Source organism: Bombus pyrosoma, linkage group LG2, assembly GCF_014825855.1.
Source record: "Bombus pyrosoma isolate SC7728 linkage group LG2, ASM1482585v1, whole genome shotgun sequence".
Taxonomy (NCBI): domain Eukaryota; kingdom Metazoa; phylum Arthropoda; class Insecta; order Hymenoptera; family Apidae; genus Bombus; species Bombus pyrosoma.
Genome location: NC_057771.1, coordinates 13,192,159 through 13,204,094, shown reverse-complemented (window position 1 = coordinate 13,204,094; position 11,936 = coordinate 13,192,159). Strand labels below are relative to the sequence as shown.

At 39.6% G+C, this 11,936-nt stretch overlaps 2 protein-coding genes across 4 annotated transcripts in view; one reads left to right on the top strand and one right to left on the bottom strand.

Moving 5' to 3' along the window:
* Positions 1–11,936, bottom strand: part of LOC122575485 — a 195,951-nt gene that overhangs the window by 128,391 nt on the left and 55,624 nt on the right. The gene's annotated exons all lie outside the window — the stretch shown is intronic.
* On the top strand, positions 122–4,765 carry LOC122575469. Its single transcript, XM_043744474.1, has 6 exons — positions 122–624; positions 717–864; positions 1,788–2,044; positions 2,152–2,393; positions 2,497–2,786; positions 2,858–4,765. Exons 1-6 carry the CDS (start codon positions 458–460, stop codon positions 2,921–2,923), a joined length of 1,170 nt encoding a protein of 389 aa, XP_043600409.1. The 5' UTR covers positions 122–457; the 3' UTR covers positions 2,924–4,765.

The following is an 11,936-nucleotide window of genomic DNA, read 5'->3' as shown; positions in this document are numbered from 1 at the left end:
TGTCTTCTTTAACTCCGGTGAGGCGTAGAATACGAGTATCTTCGAACGTGTACGCGGCATACGCGCGAAAAACGGTCACACGAAGTGAGAGTAGACCACGATGACGTTTCTTCCTACCTACGCTTCTTCGGCCGAGCTTGTGTACGAAGAACGCTTTCGAAGAAAGTTCCAGTTGCCGTGGAACTGTGACACGATCATCCGCGAAGCGAAACACTCGCCGTATTCCGGCAGCGATCGCAACAAAGTGCTACTACGAAAGGAATTACTGTCATCGGCCGTTTTATTCTTTCGTCAGTAAAATTCATAACCCGGTCGACGTGAAAGTTTAGAAATTCAATATAAACAAAATATCTTTCGACAAATGTTTCCCGTGATGGGAAATTCTAAAAAGAGTTGGCAGAGAAATTTTTCGAAAATTTGGTAAACGCTAGACATTAAACAAGGGAATAAAGAAAAAATGAAGAATTATAGTACGACGTTTAGGTTGATGCTCGTTTGCCTTTTTCTTTGCTCTGAAATTCGCGCAGAGGATCAATTTCGAAGGATTCGTCGTAAAATCGACGAGGATCGTTATTGCAATTTTGACGAAGCTCGAAGCAATTATAATGCCACGGATTTATTAAGGTAAGCAGCTATTACATTGCAAATTTATTGTTGACGTTATTTTTCAATAAAAGTTTGAGATATTCAAGTGGGAAACGTGGTTCGTCGCGTAGGTGTATCGACGAATTGGCTGTCGATCTCATCGATCGAGAAAGTGGCGTGCTAAAAGTATCCAATGGAAAAGGTCAATCGAATGGATTCACGGGCAGGCAGATCTCTTTTATGGATGTTCTCTCGAGTGTTTTCAATAACGCTGCGACGGTATGTTGGAAATTGAATTTGTCCATTCATTATGCGAATTTTATTGAGATTCGACTGGTATTTTTGAAGTTTTCGAAACATTGAAAAATAAAAAGAGTTAAAATTATAGGAATAATAAGATTGTCATTATTGAGTTCTTTATTATCCACGAATTATTTCATTACGAGGTTGGGAGATACGTAATGAACTATCGAGCGAGAACATCGTAAATAGCATTATACGAGTTTATTAGTTGGAACGTCCTTAAATTAATAATAAATTACATCGTGAAATTTAATACCGAGCATATGTTGCCGCACTAAAAACTCCAGCAATCGCTCATCGTAAAGAATTTAATGTATTGCCGATTATCGGTTATTAAGAAAGCACATGAAATACTATTAAATACCGTAGGTTAATTTTCTTTAAAGTCGCTAATAAACATTCCCTCGTATACAACGTCGAAAGAAGACAAAAGAGACCAGACGAAGCAAATGAAGTTCAACTTTCTAACTCTAATTTCTAGCTAAGTTTTACTACCCCTAAAAAAAGAATATTCACTCGTGAAAGTAAGAGGCTTTCGTTATAAGAACTTCTCACAGTAGGTGAATTGTTTTGGATATATAATTAGCATTAAATTCCTTGAAAAGCGAATGACACATATTCGCAAGATTTTTTATCGCGAAAGGTGAGAATAAAAACTGAAAAACAAATGTATGGTTTTATTAAGACAGAAAACAGCGAAATCTCATAAAATCATAATCATGGAAATAGATATTATCATAGTGTTGTTTGTGCTGCTACAAACAATATAAGATTATTCCAAATAATATTTTTATAAGAACAAAAATAACAGAAATTTTGACACGCAAAAGAAGTAAGTAATCAATGGCCTCCATGTTGCTGCATCTACGCAGAAAATTCCACAGCTTTTCTACTTACAGTCGCATCAGAGCAGCTCCCTTCCGGTGTACCCGATTTCCGACTATCAGCAATCGAATTATCCGAGTGAAACCGTCGGTCTTTCTCCTGGATTCCAACTGAATCTGCTCGATACGCTGTCCACCATATCCAGCCACGATGACTACAAGTGTGTGCCCAGGATACTCTGCGAGATGGCCAGCGGAAAACTTCCTGGAAGATCGTTAGGCAAACAGGGCTCCAGCTTCTTCGAGTTGTTCGGTCGAAATGTTTTCACGGAGTACGTTACGTGCCACGAAAATCAATACAGTGATAGTTGCCGAAGTAGATATTTCTTCTTCAACGAACATCGAGAGCCTCTCGATCGATTTCTTTTTGTGTTTTCAGCTGGCTAACGAAAATCGATGTCGCTGGAATGTCTCCATTGCTGAACTTTGGTAGAGCGATGATTCTCGGGTATAGCAGTCGAGGAAATTCTGTGGCCTGCTACGAAGCGTTTCCAAAATGTCCAAGAGACACGAATGGATTGATTTACTATCTGAATAACTATAATGGAGGGTTTTTCAATCTTTTCAACAGGATTCGGGGTGGAAAATATAGGACGTCTAACGGAGATCCTGGTCAGCCAGGTAAGAAAATTATAGATCCGAAGGTTGGGAATCTTTTGTCGATCGATTGTTGTCCGATCGATTGGATGATCGGATAAATTGTCTAATTCCTTGTTTCGTTTAGTTAATGATTATTCGAAGATCGAAGTGAGGGAAAGAATAGTCGCTGGAAGCTCGACGAAACACATTCGGAATGAACCAGTGCGAAATACGGTTCAATTCCCGCCTATAAAATACCAAGAATATTATGCAAAAAGAGAGTATCCAAGATTTGATGCGATAAGAAATTACAATGCCATTACTTTTCCGGATCAAAGAGAATTAAGCATCGAACCAACGAATAGTTTACAGGATGACGTTCCAAAATCGGAACCGTACGTTTGGCAAAGAGAGAACGTTGCATTTTTTCCCAAAGTAAATTGCATCAAGTACACCAAATATAAATTGAAATTCCCTGTGTATTAATTACATGTACATTATTTCAGGAAAACGAAGACAGAAGAATCTCTCAATTTCGATTTCCCTCGAGTTTTACAATCGCACCGTCGTAATCCCAAATTGTAGATAAAACACGGAAATACGTAACTAAATACCTGAGTGAATCCAATCCATATAATTAAATAAAGGTTTCCATAAAACGCATAAAATCATAGAATATTCTAAACTCCTTAACTCGTCTTCGGGGGATTACGACCGCGATAAAATATCGAATTTCAATTTTGCATCGCATAAACCAGGCGCCTTCCGCCGTGCGTTGCGAATTTGCGGATTATCAGCGGCGAGAGAACCGCTGCAAAGACGCGATACAGGTTTCCGCGAGGCAACGTCGTTTATTTCGTCAGCGTTGCTCCCATCGGCAATTTTCTATCCACCTGTACGCGATGCGCTCATAACAGGAAGTCCCGAGTCGCCGGTGAACGCGATGTTACTGGCGCGGACGCCATTTGTGGAAACAGCATGGGGCGCCGTTAGAGTACCGACAACTTGTCCAATGAATCTGCGCCCGAGTATGAGCCGCTTTATGTCTCAGTTACGCGGCACGATAAATTCTATTTTATCTCGATTCGATTTCCTGCTTGCTACCGGTGCATTTGTATGCGTGCTCGCAGGTGTGAGACTTTTTCAGGGGCAACGAAGGACGATGAAAGAAAGCACGGGGAATCTAGAGTAACATATAAGTAATATAAACGGAAGATAAGTTAATAGAATTATATATATATATAGGTAGAAGGAAGATGCTATAGTAATATTTGATTACTTGCAGAGTAAATTATTAATTGGACGTGACGTTGGAATTTATTAAACTCGTCTGTTTAGAATAGTATTGTGAAGAAGTTAATTACGAATGAATGGAATTTGTAGAAAATCGGATTCATGAGAATTTGACTATAGTAATGTTGGCAATGGTAATTGATTATAAGGAATTGAGTTAGGATAATTTGGCGCGGCTATGGAGTCAGAATAACGAGTAATAAATGAATTACCATTAATTACAATTTTACGTGATAAATGATATTATATTATCGATAACTGCTACAGGCACTGCTGTTTCTAAAAACATACCTTTAAAGTAATTAATTATTACTCTTACCTAAAAGGAAAAAAAATGGTACATACGCGGTTAAATATTCACCTCGAGTTAAGTATATTTCAGCTGAAATATTTTTAAGTGGATTCGTTTTTGCTATTTTCGTTTTATATGAGAAATGTCAACTTTCTAAGTAATAATAAACACGAACGAGCCTATTATCATGATGTTTCGAGGGAGGAGCTGCGAACGACGGCGAATATGTTCACAGACACGCGAATGGTCCCGCTATAGTTTACTTCCACGTTAAATCCATGTTTTCGAGAAGTCATACTTTCACGCGTATCTTTCATTGCGATTATTTCGCGAGAGAAGCGATCATTTTCACGGTGCAGATAGGAGACAGGTAACAATCAATAGCGACGGTACGTATTTATCGTAGCTTACGTGCGAGTAAGAATTAAATTATGCAAAACCTCATAATAATGCGTTATAGTCAACCCCTTGCTTCGCTAACCAACATAAGGGGTTACTAGCGTTATCGTACGCTCGTTAAAATCGCACATCTCTCGCTAAAAACTATCCTTCATCCATCTAAATGGCACTTTCGCGTTTACCGTAATTATATCTGTCTGTTCTCTTACCTATGTCCACCATCGTTTCTATAGTACATTATATGTAGAAGTTCTGATAAATTGTTCAACGAAACCTCTCTCTCTCACTCTCTCTCTGTATAACTTCAAATAAATTCTAGTAATTTATGACTTTCGAATTTTTACATCTCAATACATTCCTTTCGTTTCAACGCACAAAAAGGCTTTCGGTATATATACGTGATATGCATAAAACCGAGTAATGATATATATTAACAGAGTCATTCTTTTAGATTTCTCTGAAGCTTAAGAAACTTTCTCAACTAATATCAATAATATCATCAACGAAACTTTACAAATCACAAATTGCATCTTATTTTCGCATAATATTGGCAGGTTTAGTAATAACATTTTACAAGTAATTCTGCACATCGCAATTATTAGTTATCTCACTCGAAGAAAAATTATAAAATCGTAAAAAATGGATCTATAACGTACACCTTGCAATTTATCAATTGGCTGATAATTATTGGTTGGTGAATTGCTGTGCACGAGAGCTTACGACTAGAAACCAACTATACGTCGGTCTGTTAGACTTAGTCTGAACCTGACTGCATCTGACAATTCTACGAACCGATCTGAAACTTTCAAATCCCGAGTCTTGTACAAACCACTATCAATCCTAAAACCGACCGCACAAACGAATGTATAAAGGAAATTCCTTTCTCCGTATAGCACCCATTTCTCTCGCGAAATTCGGTACGTCCACAGCACGTGTTCCCCCAAACTTTTTTTCACCAGATTCACGCGTATAGCTTGGCCTGTCTCGTTCGGAAAAGAAAGAAACGAAAGGTACGGTGGTGGAAAAAAAAAGTAGAAGAAAAGGGGGACGACGTGTAATTATTTTATCCTTTCCAGCGTGTAATTCGAGGCGTGCTCGCGCCCAAATGTCGACCAATGATCGTCGTAGCCCGAAGGGCCGTGTGCTTCGGACAAGACCAAATAGGGTGCAACTGACAGCGAAAAACAATTAGCCTTCTGATACATCCGATGTCGCCTGGTTCGAAACGCGGAGGCGCGTTGCGGGCGTACGCAACACTTTAGGGTGTGCTTGATTGTTCCTGGCAATCGACCGAGTCCTTCGACACGGTTTCTCAGCCGTCTCGTAATTGAAACGGTGATTTTTGTATCGCCGGTTCGATGGGGGGTAATTTTCGGCCCGCTTTGTGGCCGACGTTGGCATTTAATTTGAGAAATTGGGGATGAAGCATGGGTTGTTCCCGCGGTGGTTTGCTTAAGATGTTATAGAATTAAAGGATGTTTGATGAAATTATATGGTTGAAACATAGACGCATACGAGAATATGCAGAATATGTATAATATGCAAAATTATACACGATATCTGAACTAAAGTATTTGTTATAATATTTAAGAGAAGATCGAGAATGGAGAGTGAGTTCTTGTAGTGGTTTACTCAGTACACGTAACAGAATTAGCGAAGGAAGTTTAGTACAGTTGTATTTAGAATATTTGTGCTTTTGTACTTATTTATTATAAAATTTGTTCGTAATAATATAAATTTATACAAATATTCGTAGTTTAGTTATACTTCATTGGAGCTTTGGAAAGGTCTAAAGGATTTTGGATTTATTAACAACAGTCTAAGAAATTTGGTGGATTAAAATAGTCCTACGTTTTGTGCTTCTGATGTCCAAACTATATACAGGACAAGACTGACTAAATATTTATCCTGTTTCTACTAATGTTGAAATGTTTTGGATTGCAAAGGGGAAATAGGGGGAATATTTCGCTTCAATCTTATTTCGTATTATTGCAAAAAGTCATTGATATATTTATTCCATTTCCTACATTATGGGCATCTATATCTTCTGATTGTCCCGTATTCTTAAAATTCCCGCCCCGCAGCAAAAGTTTCGTCACTTCGCGAAACTTGCAACCCCTAAAACCTAATCGTATCCCTCTTACTGGTCGAAATTGAACACACAAATCAGGGGTAAACGGTTACCATTCCGTGGCGATGGTCGTTGCGGAGGAGCGTCGCGACGCGCATGACTCCCTTCGTCGTCGTCGTCGTTGTCGTCGTCGTTGACGTCGTTGCCCATAATCTCACTCTATTAGGACGGTATTATTTTCCGTGGTAGACATCAAAGAGGATTTCCCGCGGGCTCATTGTATCGCAGCGATAATTCCTCGTTATTAGGAGCGGCGCCGGCAGCGTTGGTCTCATGTCGGCTTACCACACCCCAAGTGCCGAAACAAATCCTCGCCAAATTGGAGCCGATGCAAAGGAGCAAAGACGCCACCCGGCGATGACAAAAGGGGGGACGCGTATCGTCGCGACTAATCCCCGTGAAAAATGCGACTCAGGTGAACCAGGTGAGAAGCTGACGAGAGAGGGAAAATCGAATTTTCAGCGAGCGGATCCGATCAAGTGTTCCTGATCGGATAGAAATAATTAGATACGTTTAAGGGTGGATACATGTGGGGATCTCGCGGTAATTCGGTGTTCGGGCTGTGGAAGAGCATTTTTGTTGCTGATGGATGAAGAGTTTTGGGTCGGTGGCTTGGAAAAATTGGCGTGAAAATGATAGTAGGCTGTTCGTGGGGATTTGATGTTTGGGACGAGAAATGATTCTTTTTAGAGGGGGAACATGATTTGGGATTGATTTTCTATTTATTGTGAAAGACGATAAGAAACACGGAGTGATACAAAACACGTGTTGTTTGATGTTTAAAAGGATGAATAATTTCCTGGCAAGTATAGCTTGAGATTAGTTTCGTATTTATCGTGAAATATTCACATGTTTTATTCGAAGTTGAAAGAATGTTTTTCCTTTACAAACGAATTATGACTGGCTCCTTCTTGTGAATTTTTGAGAATCAGTCGGAGAATTTTTGTATAAGAACTTATATTCAGTTTCTCAAGCTTTGTAAATAAATCAATAGTATTTAGAGTACTTCATATTTAAAAATTTCTTAACATCAGGAACAATCGCATATAACTACGGTTTATTAATCGAGAAATTAAAGTTATCCCCGTACGTTGGAAGTTGGAGCAAATTAAAAAGATTCCAGGGTCCGAGTTAATCAAGGATCAATAACACGGTAGACCGAGTTCGGTCCACGGAATAAGACATAAATTTCCTCACATTCCTGCTCTCCGTTTAACCATAAAACACCGCGTCCACTGTTCTATTTAGCCATATATTTTTCTCTACGAGCGTTCACCAATGGTCCAATATCGTCCTTCCGTAATACTCTCTACGGCCCTGTAATGAAGCGAAAAAAAAAAAAAAGAAGAGAAAGATCGAAGAACGAGGAAGAAGAATCAGAGTCGAATTCTGTGCAGAGTCTCTCACATTCTTAGCATGATACCACTTCGTTCGTTACTTTGCTTGATTCTGAAAAATCCAATCAAGTTCCAAGCGAAGTTGAGCTTCTTTCAACTGTTTGTTGAATTTGAAGCAAACAGCATTTATATTATTATTGCAAGTTTAATAGTTCAAGTAATATTATATCCAGTTTTCCACTTTCTATGCTCAATTATACGTCATGTATTTCATATTATATACAACTATATTTATATTTATGTACAAAGTATGACAATAAACACATATGCAATTATAATAATAATTATAATTACAATCGCATTATTCTTTAACATTTTCCATTACTTTATTTCGTCACAACATTTACCACTACGTTATATAGTCTCCTTTAACGCTTTTTATATGCACTTGAAGTAAGATGCAAGACGATTGAGTTCAAGCAACTTAGCTAATCCCAACGAGGCTTTAGAAGCGAGGACGGCGAAGGTCAGGTCAAGAGGATACATTTGTACAGACAGGCCGGTTGAACGAGAACTTTTGAGAACACTGTGTCTGTGGTGGATCTCTTTCTGGTGGCGATTGCACGAGGGCGGTCACAGCCCAACCAGAACTGTCCTCCCGTTTCACGGATGGATTTTTCAATTTAGAGGCATCTTTGTCACGGGGGGATGGCAATTCGAGCGGACAAAAGAAGCCGGACGGCCGTAGATCTCGCTGAAAACTGGCCCTCTCTCTATCGGTTCCCCTCGATGGACGGAATAATTCGAAGCGAGGATGAGAATTTCGCGACCCACTCGCTCCTTAGGATCGCGCCACGGGATCTCGTGGCCGCTACGGATAAGTGGATATCACGGGGATGGAAAATATCCCTGTCCCGACCTTTCATTGTCGTGGCCACCGAGATTTCCCCTCCCTTTTAAAGCGTTCAATCGAGACAGGCCCTTTGTGGACCGAGCGTCGAACCGTGGATGTGATCGATTGTCCCTTTATTCGCTGCTCTAAACGCTGTTTTAAATGCTCTTAATTCTTCTGTTCCGCCTTTATGATTTATGACTTTGTGGAATATTGTAAAAGCTTTCCTCGTGTTTGTCGAATGATGTCCTATAGTTGAGAGTGTTTAAGGGTATATAGAATTGCGTGTCGAATTTCTGAAACTCAGAGGCACAGGTAGCAGGAGAATTAATAATTCTGACACTAATAGACTCTACATAATACTTGTGAAGATTGAAAAATTCATTCGATAGTAATAACGAGGAAATTAATAACTTTGACACTAATAAACCGTGTATAATACTTTACGAAAGTTGAAAAATTCCAGGAAATTAATGATTCTGACACGAATGAACTCGACATCAATGCCCACGAAGCTTGAAAAATTTATTCAACGGTAAGAAGGAAATTAATAATTCTGACGCTAATAAAACTCTACACTTATACAATATTTAGTCGATTTAATTTTACATCAAAGCAACGGTGTCCCGTTTATAAATTCCCCTGGAAGCGCCGGCATTCAGCTCGATTTCCCAATTTCGACGCCGAATAAACACCTCCCTATCTGTTTATCAGCGAGACCGAGGCGACATTGGCGAGTATCCCCGTGCTCATTAAAAAAGGAATCACCGATGCCCTTTATCGGATCGTCAAACATCGATCCTCCCTTTAAAACGGCCACGGACCATCCAGATCCAACGGATAGGCTTTCAAATCGTTCATAAATAAAGCATCGAGCTGCGGGTCTCGTCTCGTGCAACGTCAGTCAGCCACGTTGATTGCGGCATTGAGGGCACGTGTCGCGGATCAATCCTCGGCCGCGTGTCAGTATTTTCGTATCATCGCCCAAGGGTGCCACCGACTTGCTCCCCGTTTCCCTTTCTAACTCTCGCGCCTCCTAGTCGCATGTTTTATCCCTTGCAAACCGCACTTTTGTGGCTGCTTTCATTCTCTGGCAGCGTCTTTCTCATTTTCGAAGCTATAGCCCGCGTCGAAAGAACAGAGAAACGAGAATATAACTTTCTTCCTCTTTCCTTTCCTTTGTCAGTCATATCCGCGTCACTATGTTTATCGTCTTTATCTTTTTAATTTTTTTCTTTCTTTTTTAAACGACTAGACGACGCTTTAATGCGACAGGATTATGCGGCCGGTCGAAAGCTTCAGATTTTCCTCGAGATTGTCACGGATAAAGAACTCGAGCAAACAGGGGGTAAAGGACACTCGCCGATTATCGACACCTCCTTTGCTCTCCTCTCAGTGGCTGGATTTTTAATTAAAGTATTAACCGAACGGGGCTGCTGGCTTCCTCGCTTGGCTGTTTTCTGTCGTTCGATTGGTAAAACGTGAAGAGGAGTGTATTTGTGGAGATTGGAGTGGAAAAGGATTTAGAGATTGGGGATCAAGAATTCATATAAAGGAGTAATCTTGTTGTTTGAACTGATTAACACGTGTACCAAAATCCTTGTGGAAGATAAGTTATTATTGAAACAAGAAAAATTATCATTTAGAAACGATCACTGGTTTGATTCAATAAAGTGACTGGTACTTTTAGCACTTCCGCTACCTCTACTAATATTAACTACCTGAGAGATACTGACATATAGATACACGTACTTCTTGTTCAATTGAAGCGTCATTTTAAAACATACAAATATAAAATGTAACATATATATGTAATTAGTTTTCTCAAACATTTACTTCAATTTTCTCTTATGACAATTTTTCTTTAATACCATTTTCTTCCAGTTACCATTCAATGTTTAGAAATATCGACGTTCCTATTACTACGATATAAGTAATCGTATCATATAAAGTATTGTTTGAGATATAAGTACATAAGTATAATATAATAAATCATACACATATATTGAATATCAATTTGACTAATCACACACACACACACACACACACACACACACACACACAACTGTTCAGTTTTCTAAAGTTGAAATCGTCCCACTCTCAAAAGCCTTCTTAAGCGTTAATTTTGTTAATCGTAATCGCTGTAAACAATAATTTTTCTGTCCTAGATCCGATATTGACTTCTTCATTTAATTGATTCTCGTTTCATAATAATTGTAATTGTTTAACTTAAAAAATACGAGCTGCAAACTGCAAACTTTCTCCTGTAATAACCTGTAATGGTCGAAACAATAAACTCGATCCAGAATCGGAACATAGAATCCCGAAGCACAGGCGCCATGGTATTCTTAGAAGAACAGCCTACTCGGAAGCGTTTTATGTCCACAACCAAAGAAAGAAGTGACGCGTTTTACCTAGCAAGCGTCTGTACTCTGTGGGCTACCCGTTCCAGCCTCTTGGAGGATCAGAAGCGTTCGTTCCGCACCGGCGAGGGCTAATTCGTGCCGGAGGACGCGAGTACAGCTACTTTCGTCGCTTTTCTTGCGACGCATCACGCAGTACGAGATGCTCGTTTCTGTTCGCCGCGGTTGCGGTGCTCCGCGAGCAAAAAGCGGAAGCGCGGCGATCGCCGCGCGCGGAAAACTGCTCGTTCCTTGGTTTTGCAGCGACCCGTGAAACGCGCTGTGCCTCTTTGGGAATTACGCAATTATGTAAAGCGGAAGGGGTTAGCAGACGTTTTATACGGACGCTACCATGCCATCTTCTTGCGCGCCATGATCTACGCGATTGAGTTGTAAAGAGGAGCCGCGTTCTTTTAGATACGATTATTTCATTTAAAGTTGTGCATTTTTTTTAGTAGGAAAGGCAAGGAGTTGTGTTTCTTTGGTGGTTATAGCGGAGTTTCAAATGTTTTGCGTGTGTGGTTCGGTTGGATATGTTTGGTCTGCAAGTCTTGTGATACTTAAGGAGTTTCTGGAAGTGGAAGATGGAGCGAGATTGAAGAGCGAAGAAAAACAAACTCCTCTGTTTATACATTGAATAAAAAGTAAAACAATTATCCAAGGATAGGTCATAAGTCATGGAGCCGAAAAAACTAATTTTTTAATTTTTATATGTTTTATATTTTGATGGGATTTTCTCTGTTTCATAACTTAGCTTAATAAAATCTACGAAGATAAGTTTGAAACACTTACGGTACACATTTTAAAGTTAGATTGGCACAAAATTGAGAAGGAAACCA